Below are 20,519 nucleotides of genomic sequence, written 5' to 3'. Positions count from 1 at the left end.
TTGAAACTGATGGTTAAGAATTACATCAAAACGGCTGAGAAAAACAATGCTCATCATTACTTGTCTGCTTCACCACACCTAATAACTACACATGACGTTGTATGCAGCTTCCTATGTCAGTTCAAGGATGGCATGAGGTTCAGCATTGTCTTCGTGATCAACCGTATGCCGCTGTGTATGCAGCACAGGGCAGCAACACTGGTGTACAAGCACAAACTGAGGGAGGTGTTGTTCCCGACTGGAGAGTGTTCTTCCCACCATTCTGTTCTTCAGAGGTCAGATTATCTCAAGGTCACAAATCTGGTGGCAACATTCATGTACATTATAGACTTAACAGTAGAGAAAACTGTCATAACTATGTACATTTTCTCTGTTTGCTTTTTATCTCATTTGTTCCTAAAATTAATTTTGCCATGCATGTAAACAGTGACTCTCTCAACTCTGTTTGCACCTTTGTCTCCTTGTCATTAGGGTGTCTGGGCTTGAGAGCAACCCAGAGCAGTGCGAGGCCATTCAACACATTGTAGCTGCTACTGCAAAACCTGCCCCTTACCTTTTATTTGGTCCACCTGGCACAGGTACTGCATGTGCATGTTTGGCTTAAATATAATTTCTTTATGTTTTGAATAATGTATTTTTACATGTATTTGCCAGGAAAAACAGAGACTTTGGTGGAAGCAATCAAGCAGATAGTAAAAACCCAGCCCTCAAGCACCATCCTAGCTTGCGCTCCCTCAAACAGTGCAACTGATCACCTATGTGAGAAGATTCAGAGAAAGATAGGCACCAACAACTTGTTTCGCCTCTACGCCGTCCAATACTCCATGAAAAATATTCCAGCAAATTTAAAGGTGTGTGCTTTTCTTGTTTTTTTTCTTGTCTTTTTTAGGATGATCTACAGAGACTATATAGGACAGAACAGATTTGTGAAGAATTTTTCTTCTTCATCTCTGGCAAATATCATCTTTCAGCTCATATTTAACTTTCTAAGTAAATCCTGCCTTATTTTGTTTGGCTCCAATGTCTGTGTTTCAGCAGGGAATCAGCCAATCAAATTAGAAAAGCAAGATGTGCCATTGTAATTGTAGTATTTATTAGTCTGGTTTAGTGCTCTCAAACTTCATTTTGGTATTTCATTCAGTACTTTAATAATATTACATACATGTGTGTGTGTGTGTGTGTGTGTGTGTGTGTGTGTGTGTGTGTGTGTGTGTGTGTGTGTGTACACTTGTTTTCTGTAGGGTTGCTGCAACCTGAGCGATCGCACACAATCGCTTATGGTTCCTTCCAAAGAGATGCTGATGAAGTTTAAGATTGTGGTCACCACACTGATAACTGCAGGGAGGTACAGTAGCTAGTGCAGTTTATCCATAATACTAACGAATTAACTGAAAAAATATGCTTTTCATATCTGCTTTTCAGACAGCCATTAAGGATCTTTCCTTGTCATACATGCAGCTCTTACCATTGTGCTTCTATTTTTAAACCATATTTGTTAAACTGTGTCACAGTAAATACGTACAGTACAAGTTGCAGGTCAAACGATCAAAATGTGTCAATATGGAGGAATATTCCCTGTCTTCAGTTTCTTTTTTCTTTCTATCTCTTCAGGCTAGTGACAGGAGGGATACCTCCAGGTCATTACACATACATCTTTGTGGATGAGGCAGGTCAGGCTGCAGAAACAGAGTGTATCATCCCTATAGCAGGTGACAGCCTAGCCCAGCTTGACCTGTAATGTTAGATATTCTGTTTGGGTTGTGCCCTTAATCTTTTAATTTTTATTTTGAATATTTCTCTTGAACAATGCCTTGTTATGTGTGGTTGTTCCTACCATAGGTTTACTAAAACCAAATAAATGCCAGTTAGTGCTGGCTGGAGACCCTAAACAGTTAGGCCCTGTCATCACATCTAGACCGGCAAGGAAACATGGCATGGGTGAGCACTATGTATACAGTGTGCACAGTACAGAAGCACATTTAGGATTAATATCTCTAAACAATCAGTACTTATGAATATTTATTATTGCCTGTATGCAAGAATGTTTGAAGCTGTTTACTATGTATAGGAGTGTCCTTGTTGGAGCGTCTGATGCGGGACATCAGTCTGTATAAGGCGCATGAGACACAAGGCTTCAACAACCGCTTTGTCACCAAATTACTGAGGAACTACAGGTGTAGTATTTTTGATCCCTAACGTTGTTGCTTTGTCTTCTCAAAGTGTCATTTCTAAGCTCCCCTCTTTACTTCTTCTTTCTCTCAGGTCACATCCTGCAATTCTGAAAATTCCCAATGAGCTGTTTTATGAAGGAGAACTTCTGCCATATGCTCCAAAGGAGAAATATAGTTCATACTGCAAATGGAACAGACTGCCCAAGAAAGTAATATAGACCGGCCGACACACACAGGCATCGGTTCTCTCTGTCTAACCCTAATCTCATTGATAACTTCCTGTTTCAGGATTTTCCCGTGCTCTTCCATGGGGTGGCAGGTATTAATGAACGTGATGAGAACAGTCCTTCTCTTTACAATGTAGCAGAGGTGGAGGTGTTAAAGGAATACCTAAAGTCCATACTTGACCATCTTCACAAAAAGGGTGTAAAGGAAATTGAGCTAGGAGAAATTGGCATCATTACCCCATACAGAAAACAAGTGAGTATATTCTAATAGTCAATCATTGATATAATATGAATAGATCTAGATATGAAACTGCAACTCAGCTTCACTGCTATTTTACAAGTGATCAAGCATTATAGGATAAGATATAATTCCTATTTCCCAAAATGCAGCTGTCTATAAATACACATTAAAATGGGACACGTTAAAAGGCAAAAAAAGTTTTTTCAAACACAATAATGGCCCATGTCACATGTAAACAAGGTATCTCTGTTCATAGTGTTTGTGTGGCCACAGGTGGAGAAAATCCAGAATGCCCTTAGGATGGACAAAGATCTCAAGAAGGAAAACTTGGATAACATTGCGGTATGAATATAGAAATTGTTTGGTGTGGAACACGTTTGAAAGAGGTTTTGGAAGTGCACTTAACAAACGTTGCATTTATGTTTTCATAGGTTGGTTCAGTGGAGCAGTTTCAGGGAAAAGAGTTCAATGCGATTCTAGTGTCTACAGTGCGAAGCAATCCCAAACTGACTGTGTGCACTGAGCGGTTCACTTTAGGCTTTGTTTCTAACGAGAAGGTGAAAAGCATTACACTTTCACATTAACTCATTAGCAATATATATTATCTGTGTTGATCGAAACAATAAATCAGATTCTCCTTTCAGAACAACTAAGCAACTTTTGTCAAACATTTGCATAATAATGAGCAGAAACTGAATCCGCTGTAACTATTTATGCCCACAATTACAGCACCAATAGACCAATTCACAATACACACTAACTGAAATTGTCTCCTCAGAGGTTCAATGTGGCAGTGACCCGAGCCCAAGCTCTACTGATCGTGGTGGGAGACCCGAGGGCCCTGAAAACTGACCATATCTGGAACAAGTAAGGCTATAAATGCTTATCAGTCTAACAGTCTTTCAGTTGAGATGAATGTGTTGTACAAATTCAAAGTTAACTCCCAACACTGACCTCTTCTTTTTTTTTATTTTTAGGTTTATTTATTACTGCTTCAAAAATGGCGCTTATTGTGGCATTACAGTCTCTGAGGAGGAGAAAAATTCACTGGTCACTAGACACTCAAAGCGCTTCAGGTAATAAGCACAGTCACAAACACACAGCACACTGGTCACTGCATGTGGTTGCTCTTGGCTGGAAAGTGCCTTGTAGACTGAAGGGTATTTTCTCTTTCTTCCTCTTCCATACTACGCTCTACAGGGAAAAGTGACAGTAGATGCAGAATCCTACAGACCAGTTCTCTGATCATGAGCCATAATAAACCAGTAAAAAAATAAATCTGGATGACAAACTGATCACTAAGTGTGCATATGACTCATCAATTGTAGCCTGAACACCACAATTTATGAATAAAATGATAGAGAGTCACCAGGACAATTATTGATTTATTTTTATTGATTCATCTTATTAAACACATACTAGAAGCCAAGACTGCTTATTGGATCCCCAGTCTCTGCTTAAGAAGAGAGATAGGATGTTATGGCTATTTACAATACTGCCATACAGTAGTGATCACATCTATCAATGAGTGAGACTATTAAATATTGTTGTATCAACACCATGAGCAGAATGTTGAGACTGAGGTCCTGTACATGGAGACTTGGTGTTGTCCTGTATTCACAGGATCATTCTCCCTGTGTTGGTGTAGTGTTGATAAAAAAAAAAAAATTACAAAATTACAATTACAAAAATTAGTCTAAAGCACTTCTGCGGTTAAGTTTAGTTGAATTTTACTTGGCTTATTAAAATAAAAGCTTGAATGTGTAGCCTTAGTCAAGTCAAGTCAAGTCAATTTTATATAGTACCAATTCACAACAAAGTTATCTCAAGGTACTTTATAAAAACAAAAGGTGTAGATCTCACAACAGTAAAGGTGGGAAAAACAGTGGAGGTGTAAAAGATGATAAAGATCAAAATGGCTAAATGCTATGGCTGAGTGCCTGACTGAGATAAGAGCTTTGACATGGTCTCAATTTGCGAGAGGAGCAGCCAGGTTTCAAGGAAGTTTCTTCCTCTTTGTTTGAATTTTGAGTAAAGAATCATTTTCCATGGAAGCGTTAGGGTTTTGTGTAGTTTCTTCTCATTTTACCTTTAAAACTATGTTTTTCTATAGCTAACAGTCACTAAACGTGGAATACACCTCCATCAGTTCCTTGAATATAATTATGTGAATGCTGACAGTGTGGTGCAGTGCTATATTTCTACTAGGATATAGGTCTGGGAATTGTATTATCAAAAAATTAGATTTGTGTCTGAAGAGTGCTCTGTTGGTTATGATGAGTATAGGATACACTTGGAGAGCTTTTTCACAGTATTTAGAAGTGCTGTGCTCCTTGATTCTTAAAAGTGCTGATCTCTGATTATTTAGATGTGCCTGAATAAAGTCAAAGTGTAATCCGTTTCAACATGTAAGTTCTGATATTGCTACAGACCTGGAAAAGGGGAACTGCTTACTGCTGATAAGAACACACACATAGCCGCTCAACACACAAGTATTGATACATAGAAATCAAAGGAAATTAATGTAACTAATACAACTAATAAACTGATATAACTGAACACATATATTATTGACACCTAATCAGTAAGAAACTAGGTAAGTGATAGAGAGTCAGAAGTCTTAACTACTGTGAACATGTAGTTCCTCCTGTATTTGAGAGAAGTGTTATTAAGAGGTCAACAGGTAGTGAAACTAGACAGCTGTTGAGACAGGTAACAGGAAGATTCAGCAGAGAGGTCCTTTGATGACACAACCAATGGAGAAAGAGTTTGTGTACTTTTCACCTACACACCCCACACCCAGGGTGGTAGAAAAAGGGAAAGCAAACAACAATTGGTGTCAGACTTTGTGCGCTGACTCTGGTTGCTGATCGACGGTCAGGGTAGCGAAGTTTGATCCAGTATACTGTAAGCAATTCTCCTTTTGGTAGGCTACTATTCTCTGTTCACTCTGATATATCTATCTGTTTACCATTGATTTGAATGTGTTATTGGGTTGAATACTTTTTGATAATGTAAACATGTTGTAACAGCTAACTGGTATTACAAATAATTTGAATTCAGTTATTCTCCTGTCATACTTCATCAAATGGACGCGCGTGTCTCGGGACCACGAGATGGTTGGTCAGACACAACAGTTAGGGGAGACTGGGGACGGTTGCAACACTTTTTACATTTTTCTCAGTTACTCAGAGACTATTTGGACTAGGCTCGCCAAACTTTTATAGATTGTCAGCTAGTCATACCATTAAAGATGGTTACATATGACACATCAATCACAATATTCATTTGAATGGAAGAATCCAGACGTTGCAACTGACCCCAAACGTGGGGACAGTTGCAACACGGATAAGGGACGGTTGCAACATATTAAACATACATTCAATTTCACTAATTAACGTTTGATTTTTGTCTCAATAAGCATAGTATTCCTAAAATATGCATTGTCTTACAATAATACTATAGTATTATTTAGTTATTTAGTAATGTTCATAGTTTTGTTTTGCGTAGAGCATAGACCTTGAGTCAATGTGCAGAGGTTAACAGTGGTAATACAACTCAATAGCTCAGTGTGAGACAAGAAGAATGGAACTATTTGCAATACAAAAAACTTTTATAAACATGTACTCTACTTTTGGATGGTTTATTCACTGTATGATATCAAATAAATTAATAAAAATTAATAATACTTTTCTCCAATTTTCATAGGAAAATATGTGTGGCTACTTCTGTCCCATAGAATAAGATATAACTAGGCTATATACAAATTGCATATTTCATTATAGGAAGTTATCTGGGGAATTATTTTGAAATCTTTAGCATTAGTCTCTCATGGTTTAAAATAATTGGCTGTTCTGTTCATCATGAAATTGTGCCTGTTTTAAGATAAAAAATTTCCATTTTATACATTTGCATTTGCATAGTGCTTCCATATTCAAACGGCAGTTGCAACCGTCCCCACCCTATCAGCCATGACAAAACATTATGTACTAGCTACACACAATGACACTGACACATGCTAACCATGTCATTTGATAGTCAACAAAACAGTGATTCAAACTAGGTACTGTATGTTTGGATTCATTCATACAAAAGATCAGGACAGTATGACAAAAATACAGCTCAAGAAAAAAAACTACTTTCATACCCTGAAAACAACTTTGTCTCAGTACAAGCAGGAGCAGATGCTGAATATGTCTTCTATATTCTTGGTGGGTAGAGGGTCTAACTGTGAATATGCAGTGTGAGTGTCATCACTCTAGCATGTTTCTGATTGGAGAAATAAGGCTTGTTGCAACCGTCCCTTGTTGCAACTGTGTCCAGTCTCCCCTACTACTCAGGAATGTGGGTTGTAGTTTATGACTCTGTTATCTAGAGGGAGAGGGGGAGGCTGTGTGTGTTCATGTGGGATAGAAAGTTCAGGATTCACACCTAAATTATAAATACAACCCTTTTCCTGTTTTACTTTTAAGTAACAAAACATCAATACACAAAGTATATTATTATTATTATCATTGCTACTGTGGTATATTGATGTGTTGATGAAAAGAAGGGATTACCGCCGACACGTCTTCACTTGCATTCAAAAAGTAGTTTATTAACAAGAAGAAGAACAGTGTTGAGTTCATCCTTCGGACGAGGCTGAACATCAGCTTAAGGCTCTGAACAACAAAAACACATTCACCTAGGGTGCATCTCACAAGGGTCACTCATGTCTAATCTATTACTGTTACTAAACACTTTCCTTCAGTTCCAAGAAGAACAGAAGAACATAATGCATGATGTTAAAACAATAAGTTCAGGTGGATAATACACTACACTACAAAATGGAGATTTAAATGTTTTCTCCAATTTGTTGTCCAGTTGTTGATCCTGTGGAGGTGAACTCATGGTCTGGTTGTACATCTTTCTGACATGTTAAAAGCCGGTGTGTTTGTGAGAGGAGGGCTCTTTGGTCTCTGTTTCCTATCAGTTTGATAGTTTGATGGTGGCACTGGCAAGAGTGAGAAAGTGTCAACGTTTGATCCACATCTCTGCATGTCCTTACAATAAACGTCTCTAAGGTTCTGTGGCTGCTGCCAATAGCTACGTCTGCTATACATTTATATTTCATTGAACTTCTAGAAACATTTGATAAATGATGTTCAGTTTAGAAAAATGAAATGATAATGCACAGACAGCCTTTTTTTTTAGGACATGCGATAAATCATAATAGCTAACTTTGAACTATTGACACTCTAATGTAAATAACTTGCCAAAGGAACACATGCACTTAATATCGCTGTGTCATCCTAGTCAAACATTTTCTATCTGTTTTGATAACATGTTTTTTACTGTCTCATTTTCCCCACAGAGCTACTTAACTAAACAGTCTCAAATTGTAAGTTTCATTTCTCTGGACCGGGCGGCTGTGTGGGTGCACGCGCTTTAAACCCCCGTGCCCGGCCTCGGTGTCAGCTGTTCCGCTCCCGATCATGAGAGGCAGAGAGACACCGCCCATGTGGACTGCCCAGAAATATAAAAGCGATTAGCTCTCTTCGGGATTTCCTGACATATAAATTTCCCCTGCTTCGCACCAAAGGCGTTGTACTGATGAGCGATATATTTCCGTCTTCAGGTCTTCAGCCGTTTGATGCGATTATAGTCTATTAATTTCTTTTTCTTTTCTCTTTAAATTATTTTTTTTAAATCATGGTTAATCAGAGGGTAATGTCGTTTGGCCAAATCGGACTCGACTTCTACGAGTTTTTGAAGGAGACTAATAAAGCGTCCATCACTGACAGAGCTGAACTGAGCGACATTTACAACAATGATTTCAGGAGAAGGTGAGCAGCTCACTCTTCAGCAGCTACATGGTTAATCTGCAGATGCATGGACGTTTGATACAATGTTTGTGAAGTTCAATGTTTTGGTCTCTAATTTCAGGACTCGAGGGAACAAGGACCCAAACTTTGGTTCAGTCCTCTATGGCCTGAAAATGACTGGCAAATTGACAACAAAACGAGGAGACACAATTCGCTTTAACCACATGGTATGCATTTTTCTATTTCTACAGTATATTTTAATAAGGGGAAAGCTGAATACAGTTATGGTGATGATAACAAAAGTCTATGCAGCTTCTCTGATAAGGAGGAGTCATTGTCTTTCTGTCTCTAAACACACCTTAAGAGATCATAGTTAACACCAACATGTCCTGACAGGTGACATATCTAGCTACACGTCAGCTATGACTAATAAATAGGTGACTGCTTTTAAACTTGTGGTTAATCACACAACAGTCGCCTGTAAATGGCATCTATGGCATCAGCCTGGCACCCAAACCATGACACATCATAGACGCAGATGAGTACAAAAAAATGCACCATGTTAGTCAGATTTCCGTTGTAATACAATGGTAACCACATCTACAGACTTTGTGATGAGATAATGCAGAGTTAGTTTCAAATGCATGGCTTTCCCCTAGATTTTTTTTTTATCTCAGTTGAGCTGTGTATTTGGTTTTTGATTGTAGGACACCTCAGAGCAGTAGCAGGTTTTTTAAAGCTGTTTTCCACTGCTGATAAAGTATATAAAATATCTTTGGTATTTTCATGCTCATTGTTTCAAGTTGAATTACTTGTTGTGAATTATATTACAATAATTATTCATTCAGGCTGAATGAAGAACTGACATTTTTACTTTTATAATTATGACCAGTTTAATTGCTTTAAGCCAAAGGTCAAAGTCTGTTACACATGTGACCTCCATAAATAATTGGAGATATGATCTGGAGGAGGGGTGGGCAAACTTTTTGGCTCACCGGACACAGATGGATGGAGAGTGTTTGTGTGAACCAATATGAAAAAAAGCCATGACCTAAAAGTAAAAGGAAACTTACATCCAAATTACATTAAATTTCAGTTGAAACAGTGTTGCAGTTTGTTACTTTGTACTGTTTTTAAAAACAAGACAATATATCATAAAATAAAAAATAAACAGAATTTTTGGTTTGTAAGCCCTTACAAAAAATCTAATTGTACTTTGTACTGTATTTAAAAACAAGACAATATATCATAAAATAAAAAATAAACTGAATTTTTGGTTTGTAAGCCCTTACAAAAAATCTAATTGTGCGTGTTTGCAAAGTTTCATATTTATTTGTTTGTTTCACAGTTGTTTTCAGTTTCACAGAGAGAGACAGTCTGATTTTGTGGCTTGTGTGGATACTTGTACTGAAGTTAATGTCTGAGTAGTTTTTCCACTGGCTCTTATCTGATCAGTGCGATGCTGATTAAAAAGTGATGCGAAAAGTTTCTGGAGATCCAGAAGCAGAAGCATTATTGAAACTTGGCGAAGAAGTGAGATGAGCAGTGCAAGTTGTGTATTGCCTCCTACCTCTGGATCTTATTTAATCCCATACAGTCATGCAAAACTTACTACATGTACTGTATGTTTTCGGGAAGACTATTTCTCTGTCACGAAGGGCGTCTGTGTTATGACTGTTTACTCCCTCGACTGGAATCAGGCTCAGTTTGTGATATCTTAACCGCCTTGGTTGTGATGACAACAGCCACTGGGGCCAGTTCGACTCTGTGTCTTCACAGCTGTCCTTGAGAATAACAATTAAATTTTGCTTTTAGGCCCTCCTTTCAAATGACCAATGGAAAAGCTAGAAAAGTCTACCTGAAAACCTAATGAAAGAAAATAAGCAGTAGGGGATACCGGCGATGGTTGTAACATTTTTGACACTTCTGTCTGTATCTTGGAGCTCTTTTAAGCCAGTGTGTTCAAAATGTGATACATGTAACTAGTTACATGTGTCTGCTATTAAATGGCGTAGCTGGTAACTCTGCAACACAAACAGAAAATGCATGGATTAGTCTCAAACCCAATTAATGGAATGTTACTATTCAACCCATAGTCTGGGTTAGTTGTAACAAACTTTTGTGTTTTTATAATCAGACTTTTTTGTAACACGAAATTTAAAGCAGATATCAGCTTCACGGCCGTTTCGGCTAATGCTGCGTTCAAGGCAGGCTTTTGAAACCGTAAGTTACAGCTTCAAGTCACAACTACGACTTGGTAGCGTTCCAGGTAACCCGTAGCTCGTGTTTTTACCATCCTGTTGTCTGTGAAAGTTCCCTATAACGGCCACTCGTAACTTCCGACCCGTGAACTCGTACCAGATCGAACTGGTATGACTTCACAGGAAGGAAAAACACAAAGTACGAGTTTCTTTGAACGCACCATGAGTTAGCAGCCCCCGCCCTTGTCAGGCATCAATTGGTCCTCGTGCTACGTCACCACATTCACGCGCATCCCTTGGCTGCACACACAGCCCTTCATGCCGTTCTCTCTCCTCATTGGATAACACTTGTATCCCACAAGGAAAATTTTCTCCTCGGGTTACAGCAGAGCAGAGTGACGGAGAGACTCGTGTTTAGGCTGAAATACTTCATGTAAGTGATTGCTGACGGAAAATAGGACTATTTAGGACTTATATTAACAAAAACATTCCACTGATATCTGCTTTAATTCTCATCTGTATTACAAATATAAACATATAAATAATATACAGATAAAAAGATACATTACACTTTTTCTGCAAATCAAAATTTCATAAAAAATAATCATAACTTTAGCTTTTTTTAAAAATAAAACCCATACTGTGTGCACTTTCATTTTGTAACGCAAGTAACAGGGGCTCCTTCCTTTTTGCTGATGATTAATAAAAGTGAAGTTTTCAGTGAGTACTTGGCATTAGGGTTGTCACGATACCAGAATTTCAGTAGTCGATACCAATACCTGTGAATTTCCACGATTCCCGATAGTTGGCATTAACAGTGTGATTTCCATCCCCTGTCCAGAGTGTCATCACTCTTAAGAAAAGGATGAACCATCTCATCAACTTTTATACATACAGTAAATCTGACAACATGAAAGAGGTTTCAGATTGACTGGTTTAAACCATCATTTATAGTGTGAGTGCTAGGGAGATTTATATATCATCTAGGTTAAAGCATCAGTGAGCCCAAGATGTCTTATGATGAAGATGTTTATTAAGGCCATAGTAAAATACATGTTTGTTGTGCGTGATGTCACCTTACTTCTGCCCGTTAATTTTTTTTATTTTATTTTACCTTTATTTTACCAGGCAGATTGCTTGAGATAAAAAAATCTCTTTTCCAAGCAAGGCCTGGCCAAAAAAGCAGCAACAAGATAAAGCAGTGTACAGTATATGTGTATTCACACATTCACAGAGTTTTAACCATCCCATATTTACTCATATCTATGTTTCAGAGGGATGTGTAGGTATTCTATTGGTTCATTGCACATACCAAAGGAAAACGTGATTTACACTCACACAAGGCGCCAGCCTGACACACAGTGACCCGTGTTACTGATCATTCAAGGTCTCTCACGATAGAGGCCTCATTTTTCTACATGGGAGTATCTCTCTGTCAGAGTTTCTCTCCTTGAGGGTATCAAGGCATCTGGCCCAAGGTCTCAGGTTGAATCTGATGGGAGAAGCAACAAGGGAAGGTTAACAATCATATTTCTTAAGACATAATTTTGCACACCGCTACAGGTCACACTTGAAAAGTTCTGCACTTGATAGAATAAAACACGGCAGCTTTTGGTTGTTGCTGAATGTTTTATGAGATTCATTGTTTTAACAACAAACAGCAGTGTGTCATTCTGAAAACAGCAGTTGGGACGTAGGCCGCATTCAACAGGATCTGGGTGGTGTCATTTTTACAGAAACCAAACCTGAGGTCTGACAGACACAGACAAACCTTTTGCATATTATCGTGTCTATATGGGTTTACAAGGTCATTAAAAACAAATTAATGGGTGCAGATTAAACAGATGAACAGACCCTGATGTCTGATACTGCCAATAAAAAGATATATGGTAAGGAATTTTTCATCACAAGATAAAATTGAAAGGCAATGATCCTCTGCACAGGTCAGAGAGCAATACCAGGACCAGTGGCACACACCCAGGAGACGTCCGCCACAGGCCGAGCAGAATGGAGCAGCCAGCCCAGGGCCAGAGCAGAACTTCAGCTCCCCAGATGATGCAGACACAGGAGTTCGAGGCCGGAGGAAATTGGCCAGTCTTCTGATGAACAAACTGAAGACACACAGGTAAATGGATCAAATAATTAGATTACTCTTTAGATTATCATCAAATATATCATACAATTATTTTTAGGCAACTCGATCAAAGAAAATATCTGTTTTGGACAGTGCCATTAATTGTCCGGGTGTGTAAAGTAGCTGAATCACTGTTAAATCAAAGAGGTGTTGAACGTTTGATGTTAGAGATAATTTAGACTGTCTCGCACTGATGGTTAGGGGATTTGTAGTGTCTAACATGTCTGACATATTTGATGGAGAATGTTTTTTTTGTTTTTTTTCAGTGCAATCTGTTATTCAGAGAGAAAGATAAAATAACTAAGAACCATCTTCCTCCCTTAAGGATGGTTATTCAGATTCTATGCTGTATTTGATACTGCGTGTGGAGTCTGTTCCCTGGTATCAGGAGATTCTTTTTTTTTTTCATTAATCAAACATTAAAGGTTGACTATGTAGAAATACAAGAACAACAACAGAAAAAGAATTCCAGCAGTCGATTGCCAGACCGTTGCTAGGTAAAACGGGCCGTTGCTAGGGACTCCGCTCTGAACAGAGGACAGCAGAGGAGGAGAGCTAAGCAGGATATTTACCTTATGTTTCATTTTTACCGTCATTAACAGCATAATAAATGACTTGTAGCTTGTTACAGGGACAGTGGAGGCTCTCTGCTTCCACACCGCTGCTGCTCAGAGCCTCCGCTGTCACTGCTCTCCTCAAGTTGGAAAAAAAAAAAAAAAAAAGCTCCGTGGCACCGAAAGTCCGCGACGATAAACGTGTTTATGACAGATAAGACTACACAAATACACCCATCCTAACAAGTATATGATAATCCATTGATCCACCGATTGATTATTAAAAAGGCTTGGTTGGAAACAAACGCATAGGACCGGGAGGAGGCAGGAAAACAGCGGAGAACTGAGCCACATGTCGGCTACAGGCAGGTACGAATGTAAACAGAACGTTGACAGAAAGTCATTGTCGAGCCCGTCAAAAAAATTAAAAATAATAATTCAGACTAAAAAAAAAATTTTTGTGGAAAAGCAATACTTTCATTCTGTACCCCTCTAAAGGCCCCATGGATGTATTATTTTTGAAAAAATATAGCTTTTAATAAATATTCTACATATTCAACCTTTAAATAAAAGTAATTTGAAAAATGACACTCAACAAACAAATGCCCTCTTTGGTCTGATTTACTTAGACGGTGTGACTAAAGCAGACAGAACAGGAAATCCTGTAGGGTTGTGAGAATAAACTGCAGGAGCCAGCATAGCTTGCAGATTCACAATAACAGTCTATAAAGTGAATTATACAGCTTGTTATTACTTAACTGCCTTTGTTACAGCTCTCCTTCACTGTCGCCAGAATGATCTTCAGAGTCACATAACGCCCCCTTATCTGTAATAAATAATATTCTCTATTCTTGCACCCACAGGGCTATGTTAATTTCTGACAAAAGGGGCATCAGCATCACCGCTGATGCCCCTCAGTTTGAAAATGGGAAACTTTCCCTGTGTGTGGAGAATACCGGTACATATGAGGTATTTATGTTTTGAAATTACAGTGTAATTTGTTGGTTATTGTACAAATTTGCAACTTCACTGCTTAGATCTGTTTTTTGTTTTTTAAACAGTGCACAATAAATCTGAGAGTGAAAAATACTGGAACAGAGCCTGTGTATTTCACCTACTACACCCCACTGCACTGGCTCAAACACTTAACTCTGACGGATGAACACAAAGTGACCAAAACCAACCCCCTGACACTCCAACCAGGTAACACAAAAGTCACAAACACATTTTATTTCAGTTCATCATTTTCTCAGCTGAGAGAGAATTATGGTTACAATGAAGCACAAATAATTGTCTCCATAAAATATTATTGTCTCTTATTGTTATCTTCTGATCTCAGGGGACAGCTATGAAATCAAGGTTTACTTCCGCTGCAGTCTCGTTGGTTTCTATTCAGCCACATTGGCCTTTGAATTCAAACCAGACCTGCAGCCCTCCTCCGATGCTTTCCACATTGTGCGCTTCATTGAGGTTCAGTGTATAACTTCCTTGGGACGGGAACTGCGTCCTGTAGCACCCTACAAACCCCGGCCCCTCCCTGCCTGGACACCTGAAGTTAACTGTACAATTGTGGATGGGCAGCAACCTGATGGGTATCACCATTCACTCAGTGCACTGTTAAATATACAGCAAATATACAAATTGAAATTCTGCATGTCTCATGTGTTGCTTCAAAGTGATGCATTTCTACGTTTTGCATGTTGTCTTATTTTACCAGGTTGTCAATGATGCTCCTGCAACGTAAGGTTCCACTAAAACGGTATCCAGTACCCAAAAGTATGAACCAGCTCATAAAGCAGCTGAAGCAGCCAACTTACTTCTCTGATAAAAGGTAAATTCAGTTCACATTTTTATGTCAGCTCCAGCAACTGTTTTATCTTTGAAATTGGAAATATGTTCAATTAAGGCATATTGTTAATTATCTGACAAACGATTCTAATATAAATCAGAAATATACTGACTGACATACAACATGTAAACGAGATTTCCCTGAGACATGGCATGGAACACACAAATACACATTGGAGATATAATCAAGCTTGTCATCTACTGTATACACATCACCATGCAATTTATAATTCTTTCTTTTACTTTGCTCTGTTTATAAGGAACTTGCTGGAAAGTCCTTTGAACTGGGAGAACTACACTGAGAAGTTTCATCTGCTGCTGTATCTGGAGGAGCTTCAGATGGAGGTGGACATCAAGAGATACAACATGGAAGACGCTGTCATGACACAAGACCAGTACAACAAGAAACTTCTTGTTCTGGAGGTAAATCTTAGCCTCGTAAACCAGCCGCTCCCGGAAATGCAATTCATTTAATTTCTGAGGGAGAGTCTGGCCTCATCCCCGTTGTAAGCGTTTGGCCTGAAACCCTCAGAAGACCGAGCCAATCAGCGTCGCCGCTGTAATTGGCACAGCACGTTGGCCAATCAGGGACTGACTGGTGCAAAGCCCCGTCACTACACCAACTTGCTGATTGGCTGAATGGGGTTGTCTGTCAACGCTACTACTCCCGCCCAGCTCCCACCCACCCCAAACGCTTACAGGGGGAATGAGGCCAGACTCTCCCAAGAAATGAAATGAAATGCATTTCCGCGAGAGGCTGGTTTACGAGGCTAGGTAAATCTATCATCCACTCATTCACTCCCCTTGATAATCAGTCTGCCCTTTACTCATTCACCTGAAATTCTCAATTTGAGGTTCACTGCTTCAATTTATGTTGTTGTTTTGAACTGCAAAAATTCAGTTTGAAAATTTATACCAGAACTACAAGTTTAACTGATTCTGGTCTCTTTTAAACTACTTCCAGGAGCCATTTTAAAGTAGTTTGCAAAGTGCATCAGACATGAATCTGAATGAAATAGACAATTGTTAAAGTTAATAGATTTATCTGTAGAAAATGATGCTGCTCCCTTCTAGTTAAATGAATATCAACATTTTTACATTGCCAGTACAAAGTCTTTATGAAGTGTAATCATACATTCTTGTGACCTTATTCTGATTGTCTATGATGAAAAAAAGACATTTATATAAAAAATGATTTAGATGAGACACAATACTCACCGATGATGGTGGCGGTGGAAGGAATACTTCGAGGATCTCCTCAATCCCACTGACACGCCTTCCGTCGAGGAAGCAGAGGCTGAGGATTCAGAGGTTGATTCATTCATCACCCAAGCTGAAGTCACTGAGGTAGTCCGGAAGCTCCTCAGTGGCAAGGCACCGGGGGTGGATGAGATCCACCCTGAGTACCTCAAGTCTCTGGATGTTGCGGGGCTGTCGTGGCTGACACGCCTCTGCAGCATCGCGTGGCAGTCGGGGACAGTGCCTCTGGACTGGCAGACCGGGGTGGTGGTCCCTCTCTTCAAAAAGGGGGACCAGAGGGTGTGTTCCAACTACTGGGGGATCACACTCCTCAGCCTCCCGGGGAAAGTCTATTCCAGGGTGCTGGAGAGGAGAATTCAGCCGATAGTCGAACCTCAGATTCAGGAGGAACAATGCTGTTTTCGTCCTGGCCGTGGAACGCTGGACCAGCTCTACACCCTCCGCAGGGTGCTCGAGGGCGCATGGGAGTTTGCCCAACCAGTCCACATGTGTTTTGTGGACTTGGAGAAGGCTTTCGACCGTGTGCCACGTGGCATCCTGTGGGAGGTGCTCCGGGAGTATGGGGTCGGAGGCCCTCTGCTGAGGGCTCTACGGTCCCTGTATGACCGGAGCAGGAGCTTGGTTCGCATTGCCGGCAGTAAGTCAGACCTGTTCCCGGTGCGTGTTGGACTCCGGCAGGGCTGCCCTTTGTCACCGGTTCTGTTCATTATTTTTATGGACAGAATTTCTAGGCGCAGCCAAGTGCCGGAGGGGGTACGGTTCGGGAGCCACTTGATTTCATCTCTGCTTTTTGCAGATGATGTGGTCTTGTTGGCTCCCTCGAGCCAGGACCTTCAGCATGCACTGGGGCGGTTTGCAGCCGAGTGTGAAGCAGCTGGGATGAGAATCAGCACCTCTAAGTCCGAGGCCATGGTTCTCGACCGGAAAAAGGTGGTTTGCACCCTCCAGGTCGGGGGAGAGTTCCTGCCTCAGGTGGAGGAGTTTAAGTATCTTGGGGTCTTGTTCACGAGTGAGGGGAGAACGGAGCGCGAGATCGACAGGCGGTTATCGGTGCGGCGGCCGCAGTAATGCGGTCATTGTATCGGTCCGTCGTGGTGAAGAAGGAGCTGAGCCGAAAGGCAAAGCTCTCGATTTACCGGTCGATCTACGTTTCCACCCTCACCTATGGTCATGAACTCTGGGTCATGACCGAAAGAACTGGATCCCGGATACAAGTGGCCGAAATGAGTTTCCTCCGCAGGGTGGCGGGGCGCTCCCTTAGAGATAGGGTGAGGAGCTTTATGAAGTGTAATCATACATTCTTGTGACCTTATTCTGATTGTCTATGATGAAAAAAAGACATTTATATAAAAAATGATTTAGATGAGACACAATACTCACCGATGATGGTGGCGGTGGAAGGAATACTTCGAGGATCTCCTCAATCCCACTGACACGCCTTCCGTCGAGGAAGCAGAGGCTGAGGATTCAGAGGTTGATTCATTCATCACCCAAGCTGAAGTCACTGAGGTAGTCCGGAAGCTCCTCAGTGGCAAGGCACCGGGGGTGGATGAGATCCACCCTGAGTACCTCAAGTCTCTGGATGTTGCGGGGCTGTCGTGGCTGACACGCCTCTGCAGCATCGCGTGGCAGTCGGGGACAGTGCCTCTGGACTGGCAGACCGGGGTGGTGGTCCCTCTCTTCAAAAAGGGGGACCAGAGGGTGTGTTCCAACTACTGGGGGATCACACTCCTCAGCCTCCCGGGGAAAGTCTATTCCAGGGTGCTGGAGAGGAGAATTCAGCCGATAGTCGAACCTCAGATTCAGGAGGAACAATGCGGTTTTCGCCCTGGCCGTGGAACGCTGGACCAGCTCTACACCCTCCGCAGGGTGCTCGAGGGCGCATGGGAGTTTGCCCAACCAGTCCACATGTGTTTTGTGGACTTGGAGAAGGCTTTCGACCGTGTGCCACGTGGCATCCTGTGGGAGGTGCTCCGGGAGTATGGGGTCGGAGGCCCTCTGCTGAGGGCTCTACGGTCCCTGTATGACCGGAGCAGGAGCTTGGTTCGCATTGCCGGCAGTAAGTCAGACCTGTTCCCGGTGCGTGTTGGACTCCGGCAGGGCTGCCCTTTGTCACCGGTTCTGTTCATTATTTTTATGGACAGAATTTCTAGGCGCAGCCAAGTGCCGGAGGGGGTACGGTTCGGGAGCCACTTGATTTCATCTCTGCTTTTTGCAGATGATGTGGTCTTGTTGGCTCCCTCGAGCCAGGACCTTCAGCATGCACTGGGGCGGTTTGCAGCCGAGTGTGAAGCAGCTGGGATGAGAATCAGCACCTCTAAGTCCGAGGCCATGGTTCTCGACCGGAAAAAGGTGGTTTGCACCCTCCAGGTCGGGGGAGAGTTCCTGCCTCAGGTGGAGGAGTTTAAGTATCTTGGGGTCTTGTTCACGAGTGAGGGGAGAACGGAGCGCGAGATCGACAGGCGGTTATCGGTGCGGCGGCCGCAGTAATGCGGTCATTGTATCGGTCCGTCGTGGTGAAGAAGGAGCTGAGCCGAAAGGCAAAGCTCTCGATTTACCGGTCGATCTACGTTTCCACCCTCACCTATGGTCATGAACTCTGGGTCATGACCGAAAGAACTGGATCCCGGATACAAGTGGCCGAAATGAGTTTCCTCCGCAGGGTGGCGGGGCGCTCCCTTAGAGATAGGGTGAGGAGCTCTGTCACCCGGGAGGAGCTCGGAGTAGAGCCGCTGCTCCTCCACATCGAGAGGAGCCAGCTGAGGTGGCTCGGGCACCTGTATAGGATGCCCCCTGGACGCCTCCCTCGTGAGGTGTTCCGGGCATGTCCCACCGGGAGGAAGCCCCGAGGAAGACCCAGGACACGCTGGAGTGACTACGTCACTCGGCTGGCCTGGGAACGCCTTGGGGTCCCCCCGGAAGAGCTGGAGGAAGTGTCCGGGGAGAGGGAAGTCTGGGGATCCCTGCTCCGACTGCTGCCCCCGCGACCCGGACTCGGATAATGCGGCGGACAATGGATGGATGGATGGGTGGACAATACTCACCCATCCAGCTGTTGTCTATACTGTTTATTAGTGCAGGGTCACAGAGGCCAGAGCCAATCCCAGCTGACACAGAGCGAGGATGGGGTACACTGCAGACAGGTCTCCAGACAAAATAGATCAAAACAATTCACATCGAACCCAAAAACTTCTTGCTAAGAGACGGCAATACTATAACCACTTCACCCACTACACTTCATATCTCTTGTTCTTATTCACCTGCCAGGTACCCGGAGTGTCTGAGAACCGCCCGTCTGTGCTGCGAGATGATGTGCTACTGGCGTATCCCATAGGAGAACCAGGGGTGAAGTACCGCGGCTATGTCCACAGCGTGCAGCTGGACAGCGTCAAACTTGGCTTCAGTTCAGAGTACGATCAAGACAATACAGTGATGAATAAGAATTAGAACATATTAAAAAACAGGTGATGGGATTCAAACATTTTGTCTTTGAATTACTTTGCAGATTGTTGGATCGCTTTTTGCCCAATATGAAGTTCAGCATTGAATTCACTATGCACGACCTGATTATGCGTCTTCAGCACAGAGCAGCAGAAATGGCTGTTGACTGCGGACTGGGGAAGGTGTTGTTCCCTGCTGCAACCCATCCCCCTCCTCAAACTGAACTTCCCAAACTCAAGTTAGTCATTTTTAATCTATCTAGGTCTTGAGAGAGTTTTGTCACTGAACCCTCCACTCTGTGTGTTTTAGCTCTTCCAATTTCTAATTTAATAAGTTCCAACATTTGGATGCTCACATGTGTTTACTAGTGAGCCTTTGATCACATGTTTAGGGCAAATGCACATGCAGTTAGGCTTGGGGATGCATGTATAGTGACGACCCCACATAGGCTCCTTCCGGTTTTCCAGCTGGTTAAGTTCAACAGTCTTTTTCAGATCAACATATCTTAACTGAACAGCTTTAACTCTTCCATTTCTTCCTTTACCCACTTTCCAAACTTACTTATGCATGCTGCTTATGTGTGTTTAGTTCACTGACGTATTACGTCTGACTTACAAAGATTGGCTGGGTAGCAACTA

The 20,519-nt window shown here is 41.8% G+C and overlaps 1 protein-coding gene across 2 annotated transcripts in view; it reads left to right on the top strand.

The window, feature by feature from the left end:
* Positions 1-8,225: 8,225 nt before the first annotated feature.
* Positions 8,226-20,519, top strand: part of LOC310988960 (putative helicase mov-10-B.2) — a 43,818-nt gene continuing 31,524 nt past the window's right edge. For both annotated transcript variants that reach the window (XR_014595512.1, XM_083975782.1), the window contains exons 1-10: positions 8,226-8,464; positions 8,565-8,670; positions 12,588-12,769; positions 14,196-14,301; positions 14,394-14,535; positions 14,672-14,924; positions 15,050-15,163; positions 15,441-15,603; positions 19,708-19,850; positions 19,946-20,119. Coding sequence is in view for 1 of the 2 variants with exons in the window: in XM_083975782.1 (XP_083831908.1) it covers positions 8,331-8,464; positions 8,565-8,670; positions 12,588-12,769; positions 14,196-14,301; positions 14,394-14,535; positions 14,672-14,924; positions 15,050-15,163; positions 15,441-15,603; positions 19,708-19,850; positions 19,946-20,119 (1,517 nt within the window). In the remaining variant the exon portion in view is untranslated. The remainder of the gene's footprint in view (positions 8,465-8,564; positions 8,671-12,587; positions 12,770-14,195; positions 14,302-14,393; positions 14,536-14,671; positions 14,925-15,049; positions 15,164-15,440; positions 15,604-19,707; positions 19,851-19,945; positions 20,120-20,519) is intronic.

The sequence above is a fragment of the Trachurus trachurus genome (genome assembly GCF_905171665.1).
Source record: "Trachurus trachurus genome assembly, chromosome: 7".
In the NCBI taxonomy this organism is placed as follows: Eukaryota; Metazoa; Chordata; class Actinopteri; order Carangiformes; family Carangidae; genus Trachurus; species Trachurus trachurus.
This window is presented reverse-complemented; position numbering and strand designations above follow the sequence as displayed.